General features: G+C 55.6%; 5 protein-coding genes across 5 annotated transcripts; 3 read left to right on the plus strand and 2 right to left on the minus strand.

Annotated features, from left to right (window-relative positions):
• LOC128141271 (feather keratin 1-like) lies at positions 1-383 on the plus strand. Its single transcript, XM_052785868.1, has one exon. It carries the CDS (start codon positions 25-27, stop codon positions 328-330), a length of 306 nt encoding a protein of 101 aa, XP_052641828.1. The 5' UTR covers positions 1-24; the 3' UTR covers positions 331-383.
• Positions 384-5,320: 4,937 nt separating this feature from the next.
• On the minus strand, positions 5,321-6,610 carry LOC128141245 (uncharacterized). Its single transcript, XM_052785842.1, has 3 exons — positions 6,397-6,610; positions 5,881-6,029; positions 5,321-5,647 (listed from the first exon to the last, which is right to left on the minus strand). The coding sequence occupies exons 1-3, from the start codon at positions 6,608-6,610 to the stop codon at positions 5,321-5,323; spliced, it is 690 nt and encodes a 229-aa protein (XP_052641802.1).
• Positions 6,611-9,337: 2,727 nt separating this feature from the next.
• On the plus strand, positions 9,338-12,333 carry LOC128141246 (feather keratin Cos1-1/Cos1-3/Cos2-1-like). Its single transcript, XM_052785843.1, has 3 exons — positions 9,338-9,466; positions 11,050-11,202; positions 11,588-12,333. The coding sequence occupies exons 1-3, from the start codon at positions 9,338-9,340 to the stop codon at positions 11,912-11,914; spliced, it is 609 nt and encodes a 202-aa protein (XP_052641803.1). The 3' UTR covers positions 11,915-12,333.
• A 3,434-nt stretch (positions 12,334-15,767) lies between these two features.
• Positions 15,768-16,966, minus strand: LOC128141247 (feather keratin 1-like). The gene is made up of 3 exons (XM_052785844.1): positions 16,952-16,966; positions 16,472-16,624; positions 15,768-16,094 (listed from the first exon to the last, which is right to left on the minus strand). The coding sequence occupies exons 1-3, from the start codon at positions 16,964-16,966 to the stop codon at positions 15,768-15,770; spliced, it is 495 nt and encodes a 164-aa protein (XP_052641804.1).
• Positions 16,967-21,186: 4,220 nt separating this feature from the next.
• Positions 21,187-22,496, plus strand: LOC128141248 (uncharacterized). The gene is made up of 3 exons (XM_052785846.1): positions 21,187-21,480; positions 21,755-21,907; positions 22,170-22,496. Exons 1-3 carry the CDS (start codon positions 21,187-21,189, stop codon positions 22,494-22,496), a joined length of 774 nt encoding a protein of 257 aa, XP_052641806.1.
• Positions 22,497-27,980: the final 5,484 nt, after the last annotated feature.

Here is a 27,980-nt window from a genome sequence, read left to right on the forward strand (position 1 = left end):
CAGGTGCACCTCCGGACCCAAGACATGTCCTGCTACAACCAGTGCCTGCCCTGCCAGCCCTGCGGCCCGACCCCGCTGGCCAACAGCTGCAATGAGCCCTGTGTCAGGCAGTGCCAGGACTCCACCGTCGTCATCCAGCCCTCCCCCGTGGTGGTGACCCTGCCCGGCCCCATCCTCAGCTCCTTCCCACAGAACACCGCCGTGGGCTCCTCCACCTCCGCTGCCGTTGGCAGCATCCTCAGCTCTGAGGGAGTGCCCATCTCCTCCGGGGGCTTTGGCCTCTCCGGCTTTGGCAGCCGCTACTGCGGCAGGAGGTGCCTCCCCTGCTAAAGCTGCTGGCGATGGCCCTGGGCAAGGCCACCAGGGACCCAGGAGATGGTACCGCACTGGGGACGAAGCATCGGCTTGTTGCTTGCAGAGAGGCGGAGCAACCCCAGCACCCCTTGCAAAAGGACGGGGCCAGCCTCAGCTCTGAGAAAGCACAGCCCTTGCCTGCCTTTCCCCTCTTCCGCTCTCTCCTTTCCCTCCTGTCTCCTTGTTCTCTTGTGCTCCCCGGGCTGTGAGCACCACAAAGGCAGCCTAGAGAAGAGCTGTTGGTCCTTCTCCCTCTGTGGGGCAGGCACATGGACACCTGGAAAGATCTCCACCACAGCCATGGGGCACAGATTCTTTTCTGCCCCTGGTGCTCCCTGCAGTGGTTCCTTGCCTCAGATTGATGTAGTCTCCCTCTTTTGACTCATTAAAGTTCTGCTGCATCCCATCCTATGCCTCGTTGTCATCTTTTCCCCTGAAAAGTCTCTCTCGAGATGCCCAGGGAGAGAGATGTTGCTCAGTGGTGTTTCTGGGAAAGGGTTGTTGGGGGTGAATGGGTAGTGATTGGTAACAGCATTGTATAGGTTCTACCTGGGATGGAGTTTAATTTTCACCATATTAGCCCTCCTACTGGTTCTTGGTAGTTGTAGCTAAAATGGTGTTGATAACAGGTAAATGTTTTCTTTTTGCTGGGCAGTGGTTGCACAGCAGCAACCCTTTCTCTCCAACTCCCTCTCCAAAAGGCCAGTAGGCTGCGCGTGGGCAAGAGGTTGGGAGGAGACATAGCCAGGACAGCTGACCCAGACTGAACAAAGGGATAGTCCACACCCTATGACATCATATGCAGCAATAAACGCTAAGAGAAAGGAGAAAGCGGGGTGGAGGTGGGGGTGGGGGCGGCGGCGAGGCATTCATTATTAAGTTGTTTGTCTTTCGAGCAACCGCTAAGTGTACTGTAACTCTGCTTCTGTCCTGGTTTCAGCTGGGATAGAGTTAATTGTCTTCCTAGTAGCTGGTACGGTGCTATGTTTTGAGTTCAGTGTGCGAAGAATGTCGATAACACTGATGTTTTCAGTTGTTGCTAAGTAGTGTTTAGTCTAAAGTCAAGGATTTTTCAGCTTCTCATGCCCAGCCAGCGAGAAAGCTGGAGGGGCACAAGAAGTTGTCACAGGACACAGCCAGGGCAGCTGACCCAAACTGGCCAACGGGGTATTCCACACCATGGGACGTCCCATCTAGTGTATAAACTGGGGGGAGTGGGGGAGGGGGATCGCCGCTCGGGGACTAGCTGGGTGTCGATCTGTGGGTGGTGAGCAGTTGGACTATGCATCATTTGTACATTCCAATCCTTTTATTACTGCTGTTGTCATTTTATTAGTGTTATCATTATCATTATTAGTTTCTTCTTTTGTGTTCTATTAAACCGTTCTTATCTCAACCCACGAGTTTTACTTCTTTTCCCGATTTTCTCCCCCATCCCACTGCGGGGGGGGGAGTGAGTGAGCGGCTGTGTGGTGCTTAGTTGCTGGCTGGGGCTAAACCACGACAGCTTCCCAGGAGTGCCTGGACATCACCTGCTGATGGGAAGTAGAGACTAAATCTTTTTGCACGCTTTGCTTTGCTTTGCTTTTCTTCATTAAACTACCCGTATCTCAACTCTGTTTTTTTTCATCTTATTTTGCCCCCCCTTTCTCAATGAGGAAGGGGAGTGGTAGAACACCTTGGTGGGCACCTGGTGGCCAGACATTGTCAACTCACCACGGTCTTGTTGGTGCTTAACATGGGGCTCAAGACAATGGCAGTTTTGAACTGAGCATGCTATGGCTGTAGTAGTTACTAATTGACTGGCCTCTGTGCAGGTCAGGGAGTTTGCTTGCTGCACTACTTATCTCTTTATTTGGCTGAGCTTGGGAACTTGTTAATAGAACCAAAGGCCATGTGGTTTGCCCTGGCATTCATGCCCTTACTGTGCTGGGAGAGCTGTCTTGTGGAGAGGATGAGGGAATACACCTCCCTCTTCCCATCTGGGACTGATGTGGGTTGTTTTGTTGTGCAGGCTCCCGAGGTCCTTGTCCACCCTTACGTGAGGTGTTTAATACTACTAATTAACACTGTTGGCCTACTATGGCTTTTGTGGAATCTGGTGTCATGCTGGCAAAAGAAGAGACAACTTTTGGGTGAGGCAACAGTGAAACATGCCCTGCCGTGGCCGGTCCCTGGGGGGCAGCTTTTAGCACTGTATTGGAGCTTGACCTGTGCCTATCGAGCCACGATTCAGTATTATCAGAGGACAGTGGTTAAGACAGGGACCCAAACTACCTCTGCAAATGTCACGATTCAGCCAGGGATCCAAACTACATGTAAGAACGTGGTAGTTGAGGCAGAGACCCAAACCACATCTGAGAACACCATGGTGGAAATAGGGACGCAAACACCACCTACAGTAATCGCTCCAGTAGTGAAAAAGAAATAGTGGACAAGGAGGTGAATGGGTCCATATCATTGATTAGTAAGGGAGTGGGGAGGAGGCAGAGTCTGACTGGGAAGCCAGTCCTTCAGCAAAGAAATGGAGGAAGAAGTGAGAGGAATCATGCAATCACTCAAGAGATGGAAAGTACCTGGTCCCCGACCTTGAGAGAACTTTGAGAGATGTGTAAAGATTACAGGCACCTGCCAGGTGAGTGGATTACTGCCTGGCAACTCCAAAGCTGGGAGAGTGGGGCCAACAGTCAGGACATGGAAGGTAAGGAAGCTCAGCAGATGAGATCCCTCTCTAGGGACTGGGGAGTTGACAGTGGAATTGGAAAAGAGGCAATGAACTGCAGTCTCTGGAGGTGTCTCCTGTCAAGTGTGAGGGCAAGATATCTGTTCAAGTGTCGTGGTTTAACCCCAGCCAGCAACTAAGCACCAGGCAACCAGTCGCCTACTCCCCACTCCCCGCAGTGGGATGGGGAGAGAATCAGAAATAAATAAGTAAAACTCGTGGGTTGAGATAAGAACAGTTTAAGAGGACAGAAAGCAAGAAACTAATAATGGTAATAATAACAGTAATAAAATGAAAATAATAATAATAATAATGATAATAATAATAATAGTAATAATAATAATAATAGGATTGGAATCTACAAGTGATGCACAATGCAATTGCTCACCACCCGCCGACCGACGCCCAGTTAATTTCCCAGCGGAGATCCCCCCAGCCCCACTCCCCCCAGTTTATATACTAGACGTGACGTCACATGGTATGGAATACCCTGTTAGCCAGTTTGGATCAGCTGTCCTGGCTGTGTCCCCTCCCAACTTCTTGTGCCCCTCCAGCCTTCTTGCTGGCTGGGCATGAGAAGCTGAAAAATCCTTGACTTAGTCTAAACATTACTTAGCAACAACTGCAAACATCAGTGTGTTATCAACATTCTTCTCATACTGAACCCAAACCATAGCACTATACTAGCTACTAGGAAGACAATTAACTCTATCCCAGCTGAAACCAGGACATCAAGGAAGATCTTGTGATTTAGCAAGGAAGGTGGACTCCTGCTTAGGAAGGCATCGAGTACCTGAGAGAATTAGCGGTGCTGGAAGTCATCTACGGTGACCTCGATGACAACAAGGTCTCCAAATGTCTAGATAATGCCCTGTGTATATGAGCCATGTGAGAAAGTTTGTCCAGAATGCACCAGTGTCATATTCTAACAGCTTGGCAGCAACATATTGCCCGGATCTGGATACAGCAACTGTGGAGAGAGCATCTTCCCACCTCTGAAATTTTGAAGAAAATCTCTCTCCCTTCTTGTCCCCACAGGCCAGCACCTCAGCTTTGAGGGGTGCCCCATGGAGCCAGGTCTCTCCCACCACGGTCAGTGGGAAAGGGACCCCCAAGACCATGCTGCGTGGCCCTCTGTGGTTCCTCCTGCATGACCGGGAGAGGACTGAGGAAGTGGGGTGGTGAGTCCACCTTTAAGCTGGAAGCATGTGTATGCAAAGTGAGGGGGAAGACAGCTGCTAAGGAGGAGCTGTGCAAGAAGGCTGTCAGTTTGGTTGCCCCATCATGTGGGGCAGTAAAGAAGAAGTGTTTGAGAAGGGCAAAAGAACAATTCCAATTCTTCTGAAAGGTGGATTGGGCATGAAAAGAAGCAAGGTCAAAGGACCTGCACAGGAGATGCAGTTCTTGGGAGTAAAATGGCAGGGTGGATGTTGTCACATCCCCATGGATGTGATCAATAAGATAAAAACTGTATCCTCACCAATCTGCGGGCAAGACAATGTTAACCCACCACAAGAAAGGTTTTTAACCAGCTCTGCATGGTCCTTCCCTCTGTGAACACTGAAGCAGCAATGGTGAGGAGAGCGTTGCCCTGGGGAAGCTTGGGGTGCATTAGGCACATGGGGAGCCTTCACCATTCCCAAAGGGAGAGGAGGGTGAACCGGTGCATGACTATGCATACTCAATGCAAGCCTGTGTCACTGCACAACCATACTCAAGAACCCCTTCCCAGAAGCACCCCCGAGCAACATCTCTCTCCCTGGGCATCTTGGGAGAGATTTTTCAGGGGAAAAGATGACAACGAGGCATGGGCTGGGATGCAGCAGAACTTTAATGAGTCAAAAGAGGGAGAAGGGGTCGGTCTGGGTGGAGGTCCCAGTACACAGAGCACCAGGGGCATATAAAACTCTGCACCCCATGGCTGTGGTGGAGATCCTTCCAGGTGTCCATGTGCCTGCCCCACAGAGGGAGAAGGACCAACAGCTCTTCTCTAGGCTGCCTTTGTGGTGCTCACAGCCCAGGGGAGCACAAGAGAACAGGGAGACGGGAGGGAAAGGAGAGAGCGGAAGAGGGGAAAGGCAGGCAAGGGCTGTGCTTTCTCAGAGCTGAGGCTGGCCCCGTCCTTTTGCAAGGGGTGCTGGGGTTGCTCCGCCTCTCTGCAAGCAACAAGCCGATGCTCCGTCCCCAGTGCGGTACCATCTCCTGGGTCCCTGGTGGCCTTGCCCAGGGCCATCACCAGCAGCTTTAGCAGGGGAGGCACCTCCTGCCGCAGTAGCGGCTGCCAAAGCCGGAGAGGCCAAAGCCCCCGGAGGAGATGGGCACTCCCTCAGAGCTGAGGATGCTGCCAACAGCAGCGGAGGTAGAGGATCCCACAGCGGTGCTCTGTGGGAAGGAGCTGAGGATGGGGCCGGGCAGGGTCACCACCACGGGGGAGGGCTGGATGACGACGGTGGAGTCCTGGCACTGCCTGACGCAGGGCTCATTGCAGCTGTTGGCCAGCGGGGTCGGGCCGCAGGGCTGGCAGGGCAGGCACTGGTTGTAGCAGGACATGTCTTGGGTCCGGAGGTGCACCTGGGAGAGAGGGCAGGGGGGAGCAGAGCAGGGAAGAGGGGTGAGGAGCAGCCTGTCACCCCCCCATGAGGGAGACAAGCCACGAGCTGGAGGCAAGAGCCCATAGCTCACCTCAGCCAAGCCCCAGCCTCTCACCATGCCACACTTTCAGCCCCCTTCCCTCTCCCACGATTAAGTAGCCCCACGACCCAGCATAAGATAGGGTGTGTGCTGAGAAATCCCTTCGTACTCACCTTGTTCGCAAGGAGATGGAGGCGAGAGGAGTGGATGAGAGAGTGAGGAGAAGGGCCCACTTTTATACTACTCCTGCACTGCCCCAGGCCCACAGTCACTGCACGCGGGCAGTAATTTCCCAACAGACTCACCTCCACAGCAAAATATCCTACGTAATGGCACAGGTGGTGTTTTTGTTTCCGTCAACGCTGCCATTTCATTTCCTCATTTCTGACTTGCTTGGTCTGCCATGCAGGCTCCTTTCATGTGCCCTCATGAGACTCCCAAGGATATCCCAGGCAGGGCTGCGTCGGTTTGGGCAGAAGATGGCTCCCACGTGCTGGAGGGGTCCTGTGCAGGCAGGGGATGTTGGCTTGGGGCAGTGAAGCGCGACTGTTTGCAACTCCCTTGGCAGGAAGAGGCCCGGCTCTGCCTGCCGCTGCACACATCAGCAGAGCACCCAAAGGCTGCTCTTTTCAAGGACGTGCCACGTGCTTCTCTCTCCTCCCTCTCTCTCGGCTCGCTCCAGCGGTCACTAGCTGTGGCATCTCCAGGCAGCCAGGCCGTGCCAAAGGTTTCAGCTGTCTTCCTCTCGATGCCCTTTGCTCTGGGGAGCACATTTGCCAGGCTGTCTGCGTATGCGGGGCTGGTGCTAGCAAAATCAAAGCCCACCTGGCGTTGAACCAGGCAAAGCACGTGGAGGGCAACAAGAAAGTCTTCTTCCAGGTAGGTCAGCAGCATACTTAGCATAAGCGCTGCTTAGCAACGACTGAGACATCAGTGCGTTATCAACATTATTCTCATCCTAAATGCAAACCACAGCACTATACCAGCTGCCAGGAAGAAAATTAACTTTATTCCAGCCAAAACCAGGGCACGATCCTGACAGACCAGCTAACGAAACACAGGCTGGGGAAGAGGGCAGTGCAGGGCATTGCAATCTGGCATGGCTGCTGGTCTCCAAGGGTTGTGATGAGCAGCACCAAGTCCAGCTGGCAGACGCTCACTCCTGGTGCACTGCAGGGGCCCAGCCTGGGGCCAATAACGTTTAACCCCCTTTAGGCAAAGTCCTGCAGTGGGGGAGGAAGAACCTCCTGCACTGCTACAGCCTGGGGCCGATGGGCTGCCAAACAGCTTTGCCGGGGAGGATGTGGGTCCCGGTGGACACCATGAGGCAGGCCTGCACCCTTGCGGAAATGGCATTTGAAAGCATCCTGGGCTGCATGAGGAAGGGGTTTGCCATCAGGTCATGGAAGGTGATCCCTCTCCTCTGCTCGACAGTGCTGAGACCACAACTGCCGCAAAGAGTGTCGAGTTCGTGGCTCCCAGTATGAGAGATGCACGGTGTCGTGGTTTAAGCTCAGCCGGTATCAAAGCACCACGAAGCCGCTCGCTTGCTCCTCGCCTGCCGCGGCCCCGGTGGGATGAGGAGAAAATACAAAGAAAAGCTCGTGGGTCGAGACAAGGAGAGGGAGGGATCACTCGCCGCTTATGGTCACGGGCAAAAGACAGGCTCAACTTGGGGAAGACAAAATCAATTGAATTTACTACAAATCAAACCAAAACAAGGATACTGAGAAGTCAACCCAAACCTTAGAACATCTCCCCCCCACCCCCCTCCTTCCCGGCTCAGCTCCGCTCCCGGTTTTCTCTACGTCCTCCCCCAGCGGCGCAGGGGGACGGGGAATGGGCGTTGCAGTCAGTTTGCCACACATTTGTCTCTGCCGGTCCTTCCTCCGCGGGGGGAGGACTCCTCGCGCTCTTCCCCTGCTCCAGCGTGGGGTCCCTCCCAATGGAGAGAGTGCTTCCCAAACTTCTCCAGCGTGAGTCCTTCCACGGGCTGCAGTCCTTCACGAACTTCTCGGCCATGGGTCCTTTCCGCGGACCGATCTTCAGTCACAGACTGCTGCAGCGCAGGCTTTCCCATGGCGTCACGGCCATCTTCGGGGGCATCCAACTGCTCCGGCGTGGGGTCCTCCACGGGCTGCAAGTGGGCATCTGCTTCCCCGCTCACCTCCACGGGCTACAGGGGGACAGCCTGCCGTCTCACCACGGGCTGCAGGGCGCACCTCCTTCTTCACTGACCTCGGTATCTGCACAGGGGTTTCTCTCACATTCCAATCTCCTCCCCCACTGTAGGTTCCCCTTCTTAAGTGTGTTATCCCAGAGGCGCTACCGCCATCACTGATTGGGTCGGCCTTGGTCAGAGGCGGGTCCACCTTGGAGCCGGGGAATCTTCTAGGAGCTTCTCACGGGAGCCGACCCTGCAGCCCCTCCCCCGCTACCAAAACCCTGCCACACAACCCCAAAACACACGGCCGTACTGGCGCGAGTCCCGCAAAGCGTCACGGAGCCCACAAAGCGACTGGAGCCCCTGAGGCAGGAGGGGCTGTGAGAGGTGGGGTTGTTCACCCTGGAGGAGCGAAGGCCCCGCGGCACGCCTCTTAGCAATGCGTAAAAGAGCTGCTGGGAGAGAGTCAAGAACATAGAGTCAGACTGTCCTGAGTCCTATGCGGTGAAGGGGCAAGAGGTGATAGGCACACATTGAACGACGGGAAATCCCACAAAAACCTAAGAAAAGACTTTGTTCGTGTGAGGGTGGTCACGTACTGGATGGGGTTGCCACGGACAGGTTGTGGCTTCTCCATCCCTGTAGGTATGCAGAGCTTGACAGGACTTGGCCCTGAGCATCCTCCAAAGGCTGACCGTGCTTTGAGCAGGGGCGGTTGGACGAGGCGATCTCCAGAGGTCCCTTCCAACCTCAGGGATCCTGCGATGCTGTCATGGGCAAAAGACAGGTGCTGCACAGCTGCCCCTCAGAGGGAAGAACTGGTTGGGAACATTGGAATCAAGGGCAGGCGTGGTTGTCACACCTGCGAAACAGTGGAGTTCACGACCTGACGGCAGGGAGGAAAGCGAGTAGCAGAGTACGGCCCCTGGCCTTCAGGCACGCTGACTTTGGCCTAGTCAGGCAGCTGGTAGGTCGGACGCCGCGGAGGCAGCTGTGAAGCACAAAAGAGCTCCGAAAAGCTGGCAGCGCCTTAGGCGCCTCATGGTCCAAGCGCAAGAATGGTCCAGCCCAGTGCACAGGGAAACAAACAGATGTCTCAGCAGACCAGCTTTGGCTAAGTGGGGTACTCAAGGCAGAGCACCAGCGTCAAAAGGCAGCATCCTGGAGTTGTAGGGAGGGACGAGCTGCAAAGGAGGAATTTGGAAATAATTCCTAGGCATGTTGGGATGCTGTTAGGAAAGTCAAAGCTCAGCGTGCCTTGAGTCTTGCGAGGGGCACGAAGAGCAACAGGCAGCAAGCATCAAGAGCAAGATCGACCCCTGCAAGAGTAGCCAAAGAGTGACGGAGGAAGAAGCGGGCCCACTGCTGACTGGGGCGGCTGATTTCCTCCGAGTGGACAGAGAGCAGTCTGGGGGGAGTCCATGCCTTCTCTCTCTCACTCTTTACGTGCAAGTTCTCCCGGGCCGATGTGCCCTCTGAAAGAGTTGAAGGAAGGAGGCGGGGCCCTCCCAGCAGTGGGTGGGCTTCAAATCAAGGACTGCCTGAGAAAAGTCAACCCATACAAGCCAGGTGACGTGCTCCAGGGCAGCAGTGCTGTAAGGGGAGACGTAGAGCAGCTGGAGGACTGGGCCACAGGAGCCTCATGGCATTCAAGAAGGTCAGATGGCAAGTCCTGCACCAGGAAGGGAAGAACCTCTTGCTTAAGGACGGACGGGGGACTGAACTGTGCTACGATCTTAGAGCCCTTGACCCTCCTCTGGGCAGATCTGCCGGCGGGGGCAGGGTCAGCCTTGGGGAGAGGCATGGAGGGTGGACGGACAGGCCTCATCTTCCTGGCCAAAGAGACTAAGCTGTGGTGAGGAGCTCTCCGGAACGCTCCATGGAGGGAAAGAAAGGGTTGCCGAAAACACGTCCCCAGCGGCTGGGACTCATCCTTGGGTCCCAGGCAATATGTCCTCTCATGGCATTAGTGCTTCAGCATGCCGCCTTTCCCATGCCCCACAGGCCTCCTCAGCTTGCAGCACAACCCAGCACCGCTGGAGATGTAGGGAAACTTCCCCCGGTTCCCCAGCGAGCGAGGGCTGGCAGGACCCCGCAGTGCTACGCGCCTGGGGATGCTCAGGGAGGGGATGTGCTCAGAAGGGCCCTGGGTGCAAAACCAGCTCTCAGACTACATCAAGGAGGTGATGCACTTCCCTGCCCTGCAGACACGGAGGCAGCTGGGGCGCGCCCCAGGAGGGCAAGGGAATGCCTTCAGTAGCCAAGCTTCCTGGGATAGACTCTCCCTACCCATGGCGAGTCACGCTCTAATTTTGGGTTGGCCATGTGTCAGCCTCTTGGCGTGAGGCCAAGCCAGGAGCGCGTGCTGTCTGCGGGCCGTGTCCCATGCAGGGCTGAACTCCCCTGCAGCCAGGGCGGTTCCATCCCTGCCCCGGGAAAACCATGTCCGAGCACTGGGCTTGTACCCAAGTACGCAGCGCCAGGGAGACCCAAGGGCCATAGCCCTCAGCATGACCTTCTTGCCAGCGCTCCCACAGCTCGGGGGTGGTCGCAGGATGGTCAGTGTGTTTTGGAAAAGTGGCCAGGCCTTTGTGTCTCCTGCAGGTCAGGGTCCAAAGCCTGCGACCAAAGTGCATGGTGGAGAGTGGGAGGAACGAGGCGCTGTCCTGAGCCCCAACACACCCCTTTGGTAGTGAGGACAGATCCGACTCCACCAAGCTTGTTGAGTAATCATGGTGTTCAGAAGGCCAAAGTTTTCCTTCTTCGTGCCCGCTGAAGGCACTGATCAGAGACACCCATAGACCGTAACGTATGGGGATGACTTTGTAAAATAAACCTGTAAAGGATTAAGGGAGAAGGATGTGTCACAGCATCAGGGACAGGAGCCTTTGGGTACCCAGGATGGACTGTTTTGGCAGGAGGATATCTGTACATTCCTGTAATGTGAGTTGAAAACAACCTCACCAAATTTCCCCACACCGACGTCTCTTGCCTACACAGACCCCTCCTGCACTTGCTGGTGCATCTTCTGCCTGTACTGATGTGTTCCTGCCTAGGAAATCCTTGGGCCTCTCATCCTGGTACATGACGGGAGCCTCTGTGGCCTCATGGGTATGTCTGAAATGAGGAAATGAAATGGCAGCGTTGACGGAAACAAAACCACCACCTGTGCAATTAGGTAGGATATTTTGCTTTGGAGGTGAGTCTGTTGGAAAATTACTGCGCGCATGCAGTGACTGTGGGCCTGGGGCAGTGCAGGAGCAGTATAAAAGTGGGCCCTTCTCCTCACTCTCTCATCCACTCCTCTTGCCTCCATCTCCTTGGGAACAAGGTGAGTCTGAAGCTCTTTCTCTTCCTTCTTTTCTTCTTCCTCCTCCTCTTCCTGCTACGGGATTTCTCAGCACAAAACTGCCTTTTGTCCTTGCTGGGTCATGGAGCTCGTTGTCATGAGAGAAGGATGGAGGTATTAGGTGTGCATGGAAAGAGGTTGGGCTTGGCTGAGTTGTCTCCTGAGCTATGGGCTAGGAGGGGATCTCCCTGGGCATATTTGCTCTTCTGAGGGCTCTTTTGGGCTGAGGGGATGGTGAGGACAGCGGGCCTCCCTACACAGCCTCCAGCTCTCACCTCCAGCTTGTGGCTTTTCTTCCTTGTGGTGGGCCTACAGGCTTCTCCTCACCCAGCCCCTGTGCTCTGCTCCCCCCTGCCCTCTCTCCCAGGTGCACCTCCGGACCCAAGACATGTCCTGCTACAACCAGTGCCTGCCCTGCCAGCCCTGCGGCCCGACCCCACTGGCCAACAGCTGCAATGAGCCCTGCGTCAGGCAGTGCCAGGACTCCACCGTCGTCATCCAGCCCTCCCCCGTGGTGGTGACCCTGCCCGGCCCCATCCTCAGCTCCTTCCCACAGAGCACCGCCGTGGGATCCTCCACCTCCGCTGCCGTTGGCAACATCCTCAGCTCTGAGGGAGTGCCCATCTCCTCCGGGGGCTTTGGCCTCTCCGGCTTTGGCAGCCGCTACTGCGGCAGGAGGTGCCTCCCCTGCTAAAGCTGCTGGCGATGGCCCTGGGCAAGGCCACCAGGGACCCAGGAGATGGTACCGCACTGGGGACGGAGCATCGGCTTGTTGCTTGCAGAGAGGCGGAGCAACCCCAGCACCCCTTGCAAAAGGACGGGGCCAGCCTCAGCTCTGAGAAAGCACAGCCCTTGCCTGCCTTTCCCCTCTTCCGCTCTCTCCTTTCCCTCCTGTCTCCTTGTTCTCTTGTGCTCCCCTGGGCTGTGAGCACCACAAAGGCAGCCTAGAGAAGAGCTGTTGGTCCTTCTCCCTCTGTGGGGCAGGCACATGGACACCTGGAAGGATCTCCACCACAGCCATGGGGTGCAGAGTTTTATATGCCCCTGGTGCTCTGTGTACTGGGACCTCCACCCAGACCGACCCCGTCTCCCTCTTTTGACTCATTAAAGTTCTGCTGCATCCCAGCCCATGCCTTCGTCTCATCCTTTCCTCTCCACATGCTGTCTCAAGATGCCCAGGGAGAGAGATGTTGCTCGGGGGTGGTTCTGGGAGGGGCTTGTTGGGGATGCTTGTGCCGTGATTATCAACACAGGCTTGCACTGAAGACGCTTAGTCAGGCTCAGGTTGACCCTCTGCTTTCTGAACTTCCCTGCCTATCTGGGGCTGGATAGGATGACCCGATGCAGTCTAGTGACCACAGCTACTCCAAAGATGATTTTAGGGCTCCCACCAAAGCATTCTCTTCTCCACGCTCAGCAAGCCCTGCACCCTCAGCCTCTCCTCCCCAGCCAAGTGCTCAAGCCCTCTCACCATCCTGGCCACCCTCCGCTGAACTCACGCCACTTGCTCAAGGTCTTCCTTGCATTGCAGCCCAAAACTCAACACAGCTTTCTACACGCCGTCAGGTGAGCGCTGAGCAGAGTGGGCTTGTCGCTCCCATCGATCTCCTGGCTATGCTGCTGCTCATATAGCCCAGGTTGTTGGTGACAGTCCTTGGTGTCCGGGAACAGTGCTGGGAGTCGCACCCGTTTTGATGGCGTTACTACAAGAGCACCTTCCCCTGGCCCCGCTTTTGGGCTGCTACTTGCCAGGGGTAGAAGCACGTGTGGAGAGACAGGGCCGCTTGCTACCAAGTTTAGCTGCTGATCAGGGCTCTGGGTGGACATGTATCATCTTGCCCAGCTGTGTCCTGCAGCAGTTCAGCAGCTCCCCTTTCTCAGCTGCAAGTCTTTCTGCAGCCTTTGCTGCTGGTCACCGCGCCGCTTTGGAGAGCTCCCAGACAGCCCTTCCAGATGCTCAGCCCACACCCGCTGCCTCTCCTCCTGCCCTGAGTCTCTCCCTGCCTCCCTGTCTCCAGAAACTTTCCCAGGAAGCCCTGGGCACAGACAGCAAAGGAGCAGGGCAAGCAGGACATGCGCTGCCTATGGGCCTGTGTGGTCTGTTGACCTCAACCAGCACTAAGCACTCACCAGCCGTTTTCTCCGTCTGCTGTCTGAGTGGGATGGGGCAAGAATTGGAAGAGAAAGACTCCAAAAAAACCTTGGGGTCAAGATCAGGACAGTTTAAGTGGGGAAGGGAAAAAAGAGAAAAAACCCAAATGATGCAAAGGCAATCACCCACCACCTAGCACCAGCAGACTGATGCCCAGCCAGTCTCCGAAGAACAGCTACTTTGGAAAGACTGCCCACAGTTTCATTGCTGAGCATGATGTTATATGGCATGGAGTAGCCCTTTGGTCAATTCAGGTCAGCTGTCCTGGCTGTGTCCCCTCTCGGCTGCTTGCCCACCCCCAGCCTTCACTGCAGGGGTGCAGACTAGGAAAGAGGGATGGCCTTGAAGCTGTGCAAGCACTGCAGTGTTATCTGCACTAGTGTACCCTTACATTTAAAACACAGCACCACAGGGGCTGCTATGAAGAAAATTACCTCCATCCCAGCCAGCGCCAGTACGGCCTGGTTCCCCCATTCCCTCTCCTGTTGTCCTCTGGGGCCATTTTTGTACTCGAGCCTCCTCCCCCGGAACAGCGGCAGCCAGGCCAAGAGGAATTGCCGCCCCTCCTCTCGCCTCCCTTCTTCTCCCCTCTTGTCCGCTTCCCAGGAGCCTGTGGGGCTGCTGCCCTCCCAGGGCCTTCCACAGCCCAGGCTCCTCAGCTGAGGTCAAGCAGTGTCCATGTGCCCCTTCCGCAGCACGTGCACCGAGGCCAAGAGGACACGTCTGGGCAGAGGCTCAGCAAAGCCGGGCCTGATGGCCAGGGGCGCTGGTGGAGTCCTGGATGCCTTCCTCACCTGCAACTGACAGTGCCCCAAGGGCACTTTGGCTGCATCCAAGGAGTTATAGTCAACAGCTCAATCTCCAAGTGGAAACCAGCAACGAGTGGGGTCCTTCAGGGGTCCGTACTGGGACCCATACTATTTCATACCTTCATCAGTGACATAGATAGCGGGACTGAGCGCACCCTCAGCAAGTTTGTGCGTGACACCAAGCTGAGGGGTGCAACTGTTACGCTTGAGGGGAGCCATGCAATCCAGAGCGAACTTGACAGGCGTGAGGAATGGTCTCATGAAAGTGAAACTCAGGAACTTCAACAAGGCCAAGTGCAAGGGCCTGCACCTGCGTTGGGGCAATCCCCTGTATCAACTACATCAACACAGACTGGAGGATGAATGGTTGCGAGCAGCCCCGCAGAGAAGGACTGCGGGGTACTGGAGGCTGAAGAATTGGACATGAGCCAGCAATGGGCGCTTGCAGCCCAGAAAGCCACTCGTGGCCTGGGCTGCACAAAAAGAAGTGTGGCCAGCAGGTTGAGGGAGGTGATTCTCTGCTTCTAGTCCGCTCTCGTTAGACCCCACCTGGAGCAATGCACCCAGCCTGGGATCCCCAGTACAAAAAAGGCAGGGACCTCTTAGAGCAGCTCCAGAGATGGACTGCAAAAATGGTAAGGGGGCTATATCACCCCTCTTATGAAGAAAGGCTGAGGGAGTTGGGGCTGCTCAGCCTGGAGGCTGAGCCTGAGAAGGCTATGGGGAGACCTTACTGCAGCCTCTCCAGATATAAAGGGGACTCGCAAGAAAGTCGGAGAGGGACTTTTTATCAAGGCCTGTAGCGATAGGACAAGGAGCAACAGTTTTAAACTGAAATAGGGTAGACGTAGATTGGACAAAAGGAAGAAATTTATTATGATGAGGGTGGTGAGACACTGGAAAAGGTTGCCCAGAGAATGATGGGACGCCCCATCGTTGGAAGGGTTCAAAGTCGGGTTCAACGGAACTTTGAGTAACGTGATCTAGTGACAGATGTCCCTGCCCATGGCAGCGGGGTTTGACTGGATGATCTTTCAAGGTCTCTTCCAACCACAACCATTCTCTGATTCTATGGTAAGATGGTTCTACGATAAGGCAGCCCACTGCACTGTGTCCCTCCCTTTGAGAATGCTAGGGTTAGGAGGGGTTCTCCTGGCCTCTCCTGGGAAGCTAGTGCGTATGTCTTGTCAAAACCACGTTCCCTCCTGACTACTTGCATCGCAGTGTTGAGTTTACTGAGGAAAACCAAAAGGTGTGCACAACAAAGTCGACGGTAGACACTGAACTATGTTGGGTAATTCTATCCAGGCCCAAAGAGGCAGACAAATTTAGAAACTAGAGCATCAGCTGATGCATGAGCAAGCATACTCAATGCAAGCCTCTGTTGACAAGCAGTGCAAAACCATCCCCAACAACCCCCTCCCAGAACCACTCCTGAGCAACAGCTCTCCGCCTGGCCATCTTGGGAGAGCATCTGCAGGGGAAGGATGACACAGAGGCAGGGGCTGTGATGCAGAAGAACTTTAATGAGTCAAAAGAGGGAAACGAGGTCGATCCAAACAGAGGCCTCAGTGCAGGGAGGAGCTTTAGCAGGGGAGGCACGTCCTGCCGCAGTAGCGGCTGCCAAAGCCGGAGAGGCCAAAGCCCCCAGAGGAGATGGGCACTCCCTCAGAGCTGAGGATGCTGCCAACGGCAGCGGAGGTGGAGGATCCCACGGCGGTGCTCTGTGGGAAGGAGCTGAGGATGGGGCCGGGCAGGGTCACCACCACGGAGGAGGGCTGGATGACGACGGTGGAGTCCTGGCACTGCCTGACGCAGGGCTCATTGCAGCTGTTGGCCAGCGGGGTCGGGCCGCAGGGCTGGCAGGGCAGGCACTGGTTGTAGCAGGACATGTCTTGGGTCCGGAGGAACAACTGGGAGAGAGGGCAGGGGGAAGCAGTGCAGGGGAGAGGGGTGAGGAGCAGCCTGTCACCCCACCACAAGGGAGCCAAATCACACACTGGTGGCGAGAGCCAGAGGCGCTGTAGAGATGTCCACGTGTTTCCCCTTCCCCTCATCCCAAAAGAGCCCTGCCAGCAGCGACTAAGCGCAGGGAGGTCCCCGCCTAGCCCATAGGTCAATAGACACCCCAGCCAAGACCCAACCACTCTCCATGCCACACCTTCTGCCCCCTTCCCTCTCCCATGGCAAGCAGCTCTAAGACCCAGCACGGGACAAAGAGGCAGGTATGTGCTGAGAAATGACAGAGGAGGAGGAGGAAGACGAGGAGGAGGAAGGGCTCCAGACTCACCTTGTTCCCAAGGAGATGCAGGCGACAGGAGCGGATGAGAGAGAGAGGAGAAGGGCCCACTTTTATACTGCTCCTGCACTGCCCCAGGCCCACAGTCACTGCACGCGGGCAGTAATTTTCCAACAGATTCACCTCCAAAGCAAAATATCCTACCTAATGGCACAGGTGGTATTTTGCTTTCCGTCAACGCTGCCATTTCGCTTCCTCATTTCTGACACGCCCACGAGGCCACGGAGGCTCCTGTCAAGTACCAGGTTGAGAGGCCCAAGGATCTCCTGGGCAGGAACACATCAGTACAGGCAGAAGACGTGCCCCCGAGTGCTGGAGGGGTCCATGCCAACAGGGGACACCGGTCTGGGGAAACCTGGTGCGCTTGTTTACAACCCTCCTTGCATGTGCGCATATCCTCCTGCCCATGCAGTCCTCCTCTGGGTGCCCAAAGGCTCCCGTGACCGAGGACATGCCGCATCCTTCTCCCACCCTGACTGCCTCCATGCTCGCTCCAGCAGTCACTGGTCATTGACCCGATTGGCAGGTGGGCTGCCCTACTGTTTTCAAGTGCCTTCACCCAAGGAAAGCTTCTCCTTCTGGGGAGACATTTGACAGTTTGTTTGGCAAAGTCGTCCCCTCTCGTGGCAGCCTCTGGGGGTCCCCCACCAGTGCCGTCAGCAGGCTTGCGGAAGGAAAGCTTTGCCCTCCCGCGCCACCCGATTCCTCAACAAGCCCTGTGGAGTCGGGTCCGTCCTCACTACCAAAGGGGTGTGTTGGGGCTCAGGACAGCGCCTCGTTCCTCCCACTCTCCACCATGCTCTTTGGTCGCAGGCTTTGGACCCTGACCTGCAGGAGACACAAAGGCCGGGCCACTTTTCCAAAACACACTGACCATCCTGCAACCACCCCCGAGCTGTGGGAGCGCTGGCAAGAAGGTCATGCTGAGGGCAATGGCCCTTGGGTCTCCCTGGCGCTGTGTACTTGGGTACAAGCCCAGCGCTCGGACATGGTTTTCCCGGGGCAGGGATGGAACCGCCCTGGCTGCAGGGGAGTTCAGCCCTGCATGGGACACGGCCCGCAGACAGCACGCGCTCCTGGCTTGGCCTCACGCCAAGAGGCTGACACATGGCCAACCCAAAATTAGAGCGTGACTCGCCATGGGTAGGGAGAGTCTATCCCAGGAAGCTTGGCTACTGAAGGCATTCCCTTGCCCTCCTGGGGCGCGCCCCAGCTGCCTCCGTGTCTGCAGGGCAGGGAAGTGCATCACCTCCTTGATGTAGTCTGAGAGCTGGTTTTGCACCCAGGGCCCTTCTGAGCACATCCCCTCCCTGAGCATCCCCAGGCGCGTAGCACGGCGGGGTCCTGCCAGCCCTCGCTCGTTGGGGAACCGGGGGAAGTTTCCCTACATCTCCAGCGGTGCTGGGTTGTGCTGCAAGCTGAGGAGACCTGTGGGGCATGGGAAAGGCGGCATGCTGAAGCACTAATGCCATGAGAGGACATATTGCCTGGGACCCAGGGATGAGCCCCAGCCGCTGGGGACGTGTTTTCGGCAACCCTTTCTTTCCCTCCATGGAGCGTTCCGGAGAGCTCCTCACCACAGCCCAGTCTCTTTGGCCAGGAAGATGAGGCCTGTCCGTCCACCCTCCATGCCTCTCCCCAAGGCTGACCCTGCCCCCGCCGGCAGATCTGCCCAGAGGAGGGTCAAGGGCTCTAAGATCGTAGCACAGTTCAGTCCCCCGTCCGTCCTTAAGCAAGAGGTTCTTCCCTTCCCGGTGCAGGACTTGCCATCTGACCTTCTTGAATGCCATGAGGCTCCTGTGGCCCAGTCCTCCAGCTGCTCTACGTCTCCCCTTACAGCACTGCTGCCCTGGAGCACGTCACCTGGCTTGTATGGGTTGACTTTTCTCAGGCAGTCCTTGATTTGAAGCCCACCCACTGCTGGGAGGGCCCCGCCTCCTTCCTTCAACTCTTTCAGAGGGCACATCGGCCCGGGAGAACTTGCACGTAAAGAGTGAGAGAGAGAAGGCATGGACTGCCCCCAGACTGCTCTCTGTCCACTCGGAGGAAATCAGCCGCCCCAGTCAGCAGTGGGCCCGCTTCTTCCTCCGTCACTCTTCGGCTACTCTTGCAGGGGTCGATCTTGCTCTTGATGCTTGCTGCCTGTTGCTCTTCGTGCCCCTCGCAAGACTCAAGGCACGCTGAGCTTTGACTTTCCTAACAGCATCCCAACATGCCTAGGAATTATTTCCAAATTCCTCCTTTGCAGCTCGTCCCTCCTTACAACTCCAGGATGCTGCCTTTTGACGCTGGTGCTCTGCCTTGAGTACCCCACTTAGCCAAAGCTGGTCTGCTGAGACATCTGTTTGTTTCCCTGTGCACTGGGCTGGACCATTCTTGCGCTTGGACCATGAGGCGCCCAAGGCGCTGCCAGCTTTTCGGAGCTCTTTTGTGCTTCACAGCTGCCTCCGCGGCATCCGACCTACCAGCTGCCTGACTAGGCCAAAGTCAGCGTGCCTGAAGGCCAGGGGCCGTACTCTGCTACTCGCTTTCCTCCCTGCCGTCAGGTCGTGAACTCCACTGTTTCGCAGGTGTGACAACCACGCCTGCCCTTGATTCCAATGTTCCCAACCAGTTCTTCCCTCTGAGGGGCAGCTGTGCAGCACCCGTCTTTTGCCCATGACAGCATCGCAGGATCCCTGAGGTTGGAAGGGACCTCTGGAGATCGCCTCGTCCAACCGCCCCTGCTCAAAGCACGGTCAGCCTTTGGAGGATGCTCAGGGCCAAGTCCTGTCAAGCTCTGCATACCTACAGGGATGGAGAAGCCACAACCTGTCCGTGGCAACCCCATCCAGTACGTGACCACCCTCACACGAACAAAGTCTTTTCTTAGGTTTTTGTGGGATTTCCCGTCGTTCAATGTGTGCCTATCACCTCTTGCCCCTTCACCGCATAGGACTCAGGACAGTCTGACTCTATGTTCTTGACTCTCTCCCAGCAGCTCTTTTACGCATTGCTAAGAGGCGTGCCGCGGGGCCTTCGCTCCTCCAGGGTGAACAACCCCACCTCTCACAGCCCCTCCTGCCTCAGGGGCTCCAGTCGCTTTGTGGGCTCCGTGACGCTTTGCGGGACTCGCGCCAGTACGGCCGTGTGTTTTGGGGTTGTGTGGCAGGGTTTTGGTAGCGGGGGAGGGGCTGCAGGGTCGGCTCCCGTGAGAAGCTCCTAGAAGATTCCCCGGCTCCAAGGTGGACCCGCCTCTGACCAAGGCCGACCCAATCAGTGATGGCGGTAGCGCCTCTGGGATAACACACTTAAGAAGGGGAACCTACAGTGGGGGAGGAGATTGGAATGTGAGAGAAACCCCTGTGCAGATACCGAGGTCAGTGAAGAAGGAGGTGCGCCCTGCGGCCCGTGGTGAGACGGCAGGCTGTCCCCCTGCAGCCCGTGGAGGTGAGCGGGGAAGCAGATGCCCACTTGCAGCCCGTGGAGGACCCCACGCCGGAGCAGTCGGATGCCCCCGAAGATGGCCGTGACGCCATGGGAAAGCCCGTGCTGCAGCAGTCTGTGACTGAAGATCGGTCCGCGGAAAGGACCCATGGCCGAGAAGTTCGTGAAGGACTGCAGCCCGTGGAAGGACTCACGCTGGAGAAGTTTGGGAAGCACTCTCTCCCGTGGGAGGGACCCCACGCTGGAGCAGGGGAAGAGTGCGAGGAGTCCTCCCCCCGCGGAGGAAGGACCGGCAGAGACAAATGTGTGGCGAACTGACTGCAACGCCCATTCCCCGTCCCCCTGCGCCGCTGGGGGAGGACGTAGAGAAAACCGGGAGTGGAGCTGAGCCGGGAAGGAGGGAGGGGTGGGGGGGAGATGTTCTAAGGTTTGGGTTGACTTCTCAGTATCCTTGTTTTGGTTTGATTTGTAGTAAATTCAATTGATTTTGTTTCTTCCCCAAGTTGAGCCTGTCTTTTGCCCGTGACCATAAGCGGCGAGTGATCCCTCCCTCTCCTTGTCTCGACCCACGAGCTTTTCTTTATATTTTCTCCTCATCCCACCGGGGCCGCGGCAGGCGAGGAGCAAGCGAGCGGCTTCGTGGTGCTTTGATACCGGCTGAGCTTAAACCACGACACCGTGCATCTCTCATACTGGGAGCCACGAACTCGACACTCTTTGCGGCAGTTGTGGTCTCGGCACTGTCGAGCAGAGGAGAGGGATCACCTTCCATGACCTGATGGCAAACCCCTTCCTCATGCAGCCCAGGATGCTTTCAAATGCCATTTCCGCAAGGGTGCAGGCCTGCCTCATGGTGTCCACCGGGACCCACATCCTCCCCGGCAAAGCTGTTTGGCAGCCCATCGGCCCCAGGCTGTAGCAGTGCAGGAGGTTCTTCCTCCCCCACTGCAGGACTTTGCCTAAAGGGGGTTAAACGTTATTGGCCCCAGGCTGGGCCCCTGCAGTGCACCAGGAGTGAGCGTCTGCCAGCTGGACTTGGTGCTGCTCATCACAACCCTTGGAGACCAGCAGCCATGCCAGATTGCAATGCCCTGCACTGCCCTCTTCCCCAGCCTGTGTTTCGTTAGCTGGTCTGTCAGGATCGTGCCCTGGTTTTGGCTGGAATAAAGTTAATTTTCTTCCTGGCAGCTGGTATAGTGCTGTGGTTTGCATTTAGGATGAGAATAATGTTGATAACGCACTGATGTCTCAGTCGTTGCTAAGCAGCGCCTATACTAAGTATGCTGCTGACCTACCTAGAAGAAGACTTTCTTGTTGCCCTCCACGTGCTTTGCCTGATTCAACGCCAGGTGGGCTTTGATTTTGCTAGCACCAGCCCCGCATACGCAGACAGCCTGGCAAATGTGCTCCCCAGAGCAAAGGGCATCGAGAGGAAGACAGCTGAAACCTTTGGCACGGCCTGGCTGCCTGGAGATGCCACAGCTAGTGACCGCTGGAGCAAGCCGAGAGAGAGGGAGGAGAGAGAAGCACGTGGCACGTCCTTGAAAAGAGCAGCCTTTGGGTGCTCTGCTGACGTGTGCAGCGGCAGGCAGAGCCGGGCCTCTTCCTGCCAAGGGAGTTGCAAACAGTCGCGCTTCACTGCCCCAAGCCAACATCCCCTGCCTGCACAGGACCCCTCCAGCACGTGGGAGCCATCTTCTGCCCAAACCGACGCAGCCCTGCCTGGGATATCCTTGGGAGTCTCATGAGGGCACATGAAAGGAGCCTGCATGGCAGACCAAGCAAGTCAGAAATGAGGAAATGAAATGGCAGCGTTGACGGAAACAAAAACACCACCTGTGCCATTAGGTAGGATATTTTGCTGTGGAGGTGAGTCTTTTGGAAAATTACTGCCCGCGTGCAGTGACTGTGGGCCTGGGGCGGTGCAGGAGCGGTATAAAAGTGGGCCCTTCTCCTCACTCTCTCATCCACTCCTCTCGCCTCCATCTCCTTGGGAACAAGGTGAGTACGAAGGCCTAACTCCTACTCCGCATCCTCCTCCAGGATTTCTCAGCACACACCCTATCTTATGCTGGGTCGTGGGGCTACTTAATCGTGGGAGAGGGAAGGGGGCTGAAAGTGTGGCATGGTGAGAGGCTGGGGCTTGGCTGAGGTGAGCTATGGGCTCTTGTCTCCAGCTCGTGGCTTGTCTCCCTCATGGGGGGGTGACAGGCTGCTCCTCACCCCTCTCCCCTGCTCTGCTCCCCCCTGCCCTCTCTCCCAGGTGCACCTCCGGACCCAAGACATGTCCTGCTACAACCAGTGCCTGCCCTGCCAGCCCTGCGGCCCGACCCCGCTGGCCAACAGCTGCAATGAGCCCTGCGTCAGGCAGTGCCAGGACTCCACCGTCGTCATCCAGCCCTCCCCCGTGGTGGTGACCCTGCCCGGCCCCATCCTCAGCTCCTTCCCACAGAACACCGCCGTGGGCTCCTCCACCTCCGCTGCCGTTGGCAGCATCCTCAGCTCTGAGGGAGTGCCCATCTCCTCCGGGGGCTTTGGCCTCTCTGGCTTTGGCAGCCGCTACTGCGGCAGGACATGCCTCCCCTGCTAAAGCTGCTGGTGATGGCCCTGGGCAAGGCCACCAGGGACCCAGGAGATGGTACCGCACTGGGGACGAAGCATCGGCTTGTTGCTTGCAGAGAGGCGGAGCAACCCCAGCACCCCTTGCAAAAGGACGGGGCCAGCCTCAGCTCTGAGAAAGCACAGCCCTTGCCTGCCTTTCCCCTCTTCCGCTCTCTCCTTTCCCTCCCGTCTCCTTGTTCTCTTGTGCTCCCCGGGCTGTGAGCACCACAAAGGCAGCCTAGAGAAGAGCTGTTGGTCCTTCTCCCTCTGTGGGGCAGGCACATGGACACCTGGAAAGATCTCCACCACAGCCATGGGGCACAGATTCTTTTCTGCCCCTGGTGCTCCCTGCAGTGGTTCCTTGCCTCAGATTGATGTAGTCTCCCTCTTTTGACTCATTAAAGTTCTGCTGCATCCCATCCTATGCCTCGTTGTCATCTTTTCCCCTGAAAAGTCTCTCTCGAGATGCCCAGGGAGAGAGATGTTGCTCAGTGGTGTTTCTGGGAAGGGGTTGTTGGGGGTGAATGGGTAGTGATTGGTAACAGCATTGTATAGGTTCTACCTGGGATGGAGTTTAATTTTCACCATATTAGCCCTCCTACTGGTTCTTGGTAGTTGTAGCTAAAATGGTGTTGATAACAGGTAAATGTTTTCTTTTTGCTGGGCAGTGGTTGCACAGCAGCAACCCTTTCTCTCCAACTCCCTCTCCAAAAGGCCAGTAGGCTGCGCGTGGGCAAGAGGTTGGGAGGAGACATAGCCAGGACAGCTGACCCAGACTGAACAAAGGGATAGTCCACACCCTATGACATCATATGCAGCAATAAACGCTAAGAGAAAGGAGAAAGCGGGGTGGAGGTGGGGGTGGGGGCGGCGGCGAGGCATTCATTATTAAGTTGTTTGTCTTTCGAGCAACCGCTAAGTGTACTGTAACTCTGCTTCTGTCCTGGTTTCAGCTGGGATAGAGTTAATTGTCTTCCTAGTAGCTGGTACGGTGCTATGTTTTGAGTTCAGTGTGCGAAGAATGTCGATAACACTGATGTTTTCAGTTGTTGCTAAGTAGTGTTTAGTCTAAAGTCAAGGATTTTTCAGCTTCTCATGCCCAGCCAGCGAGAAAGCTGGAGGGGCACAAGAAGTTGTCACAGGACACAGCCAGGGCAGCTGACCCAAACTGGCCAACGGGGTATTCCACACCATGGGACGTCCCATCTAGTGTATAAACTGGGGGGAGTGGGGGAGGGGGATCGCCGCTCGGGGACTAGCTGGGTGTCGATCTGTGGGTGGTGAGCAGTTGGACTATGCATCATTTGTACATTCCAATCCTTTTATTACTGCTGTTGTCATTTTATTAGTGTTATCATTATCATTATTAGTTTCTTCTTTTGTGTTCTATTAAACCGTTCTTATCTCAACCCACGAGTTTTACTTCTTTTCCCGATTTTCTCCCCCATCCCACTGCGGGGGGGGGAGTGAGTGAGCGGCTGTGTGGTGCTTAGTTGCTGGCTGGGGCTAAACCACGACAGCTTCCCAGGAGTGCCTGGACATCACCTGCTGATGGGAAGTAGAGACTAAATCTTTTTGCACGCTTTGCTTTGCTTTGCTTTTCTTCATTAAACTACCCGTATCTCAACTCTGTTTTTTTTCATCTTATTTTGCCCCCCCTTTCTCAATGAGGAAGGGGAGTGGTAGAACACCTTGGTGGGCACCTGGTGGCCAGACATTGTCAACTCACCACGGTCTTGTTGGTGCTTAACATGGGGCTCAAGACAATGGCAGTTTTGAACTGAGCATGCTATGGCTGTAGTAGTTACTAATTGACTGGCCTCTGTGCAGGTCAGGGAGTTTGCTTGCTGCACTACTTATCTCTTTATTTGGCTGAGCTTGGGAACTTGTTAATAGAACCAAAGGCCATGTGGTTTGCCCTGGCATTCATGCCCTTACTGTGCTGGGAGAGCTGTCTTGTGGAGAGGATGAGGGAATACACCTCCCTCTTCCCATCTGGGACTGATGTGGGTTGTTTTGTTGTGCAGGCTCCCGAGGTCCTTGTCCACCCTTACGTGAGGTGTTTAATACTACTAATTAACACTGTTGGCCTACTATGGCTTTTGTGGAATCTGGTGTCATGCTGGCAAAAGAAGAGACAACTTTTGGGTGAGGCAACAGTGAAACATGCCCTGCCGTGGCCGGTCCCTGGGGGGCAGCTTTTAGCACTGTATTGGAGCTTGACCTGTGCCTATCGAGCCACGATTCAGTATTATCAGAGGACAGTGGTTAAGACAGGGACCCAAACTACATGTAAGAACGTGGTAGTTGAGGCAGAGACCCAAACCACATCTGAGAACACCATGGTGGAAATAGGGACGCAAACACCACCTACAGTAATCGCTCCAGTAGTGAAAAAGAAATAGTGGACAAGGAGGTGAATGGGTCCATATCATTGATTAGTAAGGGAGTGGGGAGGAGGCAGAGTCTGACTGGGAAGCCAGTCCTTCAGCAAAGAAATGGAGGAAGAAGTGAGAGGAATCATGCAATCACTCAAGAGATGGAAAGTACCTGGTCCCCGACCTTGAGAGAACTTTGAGAGATGTGTAAAGATTACAGGCACCTGCCAGGTGAGTGGATTACTGCCTGGCAACTCCAAAGCTGGGAGAGTGGGGCCAACAGTCAGGACATGGAAGGTAAGGAAGCTCAGCAGATGAGATCCCTCTCTAGGGACTGGGGAGTTGACAGTGGAATTGGAAAAGAGGCAATGAACTGCAGTCTCTGGAGGTGTCTCCTGTCAAGTGTGAGGGCAAGATATCTGTTCAAGTGTCGTGGTTTAACCCCAGCCAGCAACTAAGCACCAGGCAACCAGTCGCCTACTCCCCACTCCCCGCAGTGGGATGGGGAGAGAATCAGAAATAAATAAGTAAAACTCGTGGGTTGAGATAAGAACAGTTTAAGAGGACAGAAAGCAAGAAACTAATAATGGTAATAATAACAGTAATAAAATGAAAATAATAATAATAATAATGATAATAATAATAATAGTAATAATAATAATAATAGGATTGGAATCTACAAGTGATGCACAATGCAATTGCTCACCACCCGCCGACCGACGCCCAGTTAATTTCCCAGCGGAGATCCCCCCAGCCCCACTCCCCCCAGTTTATATACTAGACGTGACGTCACATGGTATGGAATACCCTGTTAGCCAGTTTGGATCAGCTGTCCTGGCTGTGTCCCCTCCCAACTTCTTGTGCCCCTCCAGCCTTCTTGCTGGCTGGGCATGAGAAGCTGAAAAATCCTTGACTTAGTCTAAACATTACTTAGCAACAACTGCAAACATCAGTGTGTTATCAACATTCTTCTCATACTGAACCCAAACCATAGCACTATACTAGCTACTAGGAAGACAATTAACTCTATCCCAGCTGAAACCAGGACATCAAGGAAGATCTTGTGATTTAGCAAGGAAGGTGGACTCCTGCTTAGGAAGGCATCGAGTACCTGAGAGAATTAGCGGTGCTGGAAGTCATCTACGGTGACCTCGATGACAACAAGGTCTCCAAATGTCTAGATAATGCCCTGTGTATATGAGCCATGTGAGAAAGTTTGTCCAGAATGCACCAGTGTCATATTCTAACAGCTTGGCAGCAACATATTGCCCGGATCTGGATACAGCAACTGTGGAGAGAGCATCTTCCCACCTCTGAAATTTTGAAGAAAATCTCTCTCCCTTCTTGTCCCCACAGGCCAGCACCTCAGCTTTGAGGGGTGCCCCATGGAGCCAGGTCTCTCCCACCACGGTCAGTGGGAAAGGGACCCCCAAGACCATGCTGCGTGGCCCTCTGTGGTTCCTCCTGCATGACCGGGAGAGGACTGAGGAAGTGGGGTGGTGAGTCCACCTTTAAGCTGGAAGCATGTGTATGCAAAGTGAGGGGGAAGACAGCTGCTAAGGAGGAGCTGTGCAAGAAGGCTGTCAGTTTGGTTGCCCCATCATGTGGGGCAGTAAAGAAGAAGTGTTTGAGAAGGGCAAAAGAACAATTCCAATTCTTCTGAAAGGTGGATTGGGCATGAAAAGAAGCAAGGTCAAAGGACCTGCACAGGAGATGCAGTTCTTGGGAGTAAAATGGCAGGGTGGATGTTGTCACATCCCCATGGATGTGATCAATAAGATAAAAACTGTATCCTCACCAATCTGCGGGCAAGACAATGTTAACCCACCACAAGAAAGGTTTTTAACCAGCTCTGCATGGTCCTTCCCTCTGTGAACACTGAAGCAGCAATGGTGAGGAGAGCGTTGCCCTGGGGAAGCTTGGGGTGCATTAGGCACATGGGGAGCCTTCACCATTCCCAAAGGGAGAGGAGGGTGAACCGGTGCATGACTATGCATACTCAATGCAAGCCTGTGTCACTGCACAACCATACTCAAGAACCCCTTCCCAGAAGCACCCCCGAGCAACATCTCTCTCCCTGGGCATCTTGGGAGAGATTTTTCAGGGGAAAAGATGACAACGAGGCATGGGCTGGGATGCAGCAGAACTTTAATGAGTCAAAAGAGGTAGAAGGGGTCGGTCTGGGTGGAGGTCCCAGTACACAGAGCACCAGGGGCATATAAAACTCTGCACCCCATGGCTGTGGTGGAGATCCTTCCAGGTGTCCATGTGCCTGCCCCACAGAGGGAGAAGGACCAACAGCTCTTCTCTAGGCTGCCTTTGTGGTGCTCACAGCCCAGGGGAGCACAAGAGAACAGGGAGACGGGAGGGAAAGGAGAGAGCGGAAGAGGGGAAAGGCAGGCAAGGGCTGTGCTTTCTCAGAGCTGAGGCTGGCCCCGTCCTTTTGCAAGGGGTGCTGGGGTTGCTCCGCCTCTCTGCAAGCAACAAGCCGATGCTCCGTCCCCAGTGCGGTACCATCTCCTGGGTCCCTGGTGGCCTTGCCCAGGGCCATCACCAGCAGCTTTAGCAGGGGAGGCACCTCCTGCCGCAGTAGCGGCTGCCAAAGCCGGAGAGGCCAAAGCCCCCGGAGGAGATGGGCACTCCCTCAGAGCTGAGGATGCTGCCAACAGCAGCGGAGGTGGAGGATCCCACGGCGGTGCTCTGTGGGAAGGAGCTGAGGATGGGGCCGGGCAGGGTCACCACCACGGGGGAGGGCTGGATGACGACGGTGGAGTCCTGGCACTGCCTGACGCAGGGCTCATTGCAGCTGTTGGCCAGCGGGGTCGGGCCGCAGGGCTGGCAGGGCAGGCACTGGTTGTAGCAGGACATGTCTTGGGTCCGGAGGTGCACCTGGGAGAGAGGGCAGGGGGGAGCAGAGCAGGGAAGAGGGGTGAGGAGCAGCCTGTCACCCCCCCATGAGGGAGACAAGCCACGAGCTGGAGACAAGAGCCCATAGCTCACCTCAGCCAAGCCCCAGCCTCTCACCATGCCACACTTTCAGCCCCCTTCCCTCTCCCACGATTAAGTAGCCCCACGACCCAGCATAAGATAGGGTG

Source organism: Harpia harpyja, chromosome 4, assembly GCF_026419915.1.
Source record: "Harpia harpyja isolate bHarHar1 chromosome 4, bHarHar1 primary haplotype, whole genome shotgun sequence".
NCBI lineage: Eukaryota > Metazoa > Chordata > Aves > Accipitriformes > Accipitridae > Harpia > Harpia harpyja.

Coding starts and splice junctions, on each gene's coding strand:
- LOC128141271 (XM_052785868.1), top strand. CDS start 25: ATGTCCTGCTACAACCAGTGCCTGCCCTGCCAGCCCTGCGGCCCGACC.
- LOC128141245 (XM_052785842.1), bottom strand. CDS start 6,610: ATGCTAAGTATGCTGCTGACCTACCTGGAAGAAGACTTTCTTGTTGCC. Junction 6,030..6,396: donor GCCTGGAGATGCCACAGCTA/GTGACCGCTGGA, acceptor GCCATTACGTAG/GATATTTTGCTGTGGAGGTG. Junction 5,648..5,880: donor TCCATCTCCTTGCGAACAAG/GTGAGTACGAAG, acceptor CCTCTCTCCCAG/GTGCACCTCCGGACCCAAGA.
- LOC128141246 (XM_052785843.1), top strand. CDS start 9,338: ATGTGCCCTCTGAAAGAGTTGAAGGAAGGAGGCGGGGCCCTCCCAGCA. Junction 9,467..11,049: donor TGCTCCAGGGCAGCAGTGCT/GTAAGGGGAGAC, acceptor CTGTGCAATTAG/GTAGGATATTTTGCTTTGGA. Junction 11,203..11,587: donor TCCATCTCCTTGGGAACAAG/GTGAGTCTGAAG, acceptor CCTCTCTCCCAG/GTGCACCTCCGGACCCAAGA.
- LOC128141247 (XM_052785844.1), bottom strand. Junction 16,095..16,471: donor TGCATCTCCTTGGGAACAAG/GTGAGTCTGGAG, acceptor CCTCTCTCCCAG/TTGTTCCTCCGGACCCAAGA.
- LOC128141248 (XM_052785846.1), top strand. CDS start 21,187: ATGCTGCTGACCTACCTAGAAGAAGACTTTCTTGTTGCCCTCCACGTG. Junction 21,481..21,754: donor CCTTTGGGTGCTCTGCTGAC/GTGTGCAGCGGC, acceptor CTGTGCCATTAG/GTAGGATATTTTGCTGTGGA. Junction 21,908..22,169: donor TCCATCTCCTTGGGAACAAG/GTGAGTACGAAG, acceptor CCTCTCTCCCAG/GTGCACCTCCGGACCCAAGA.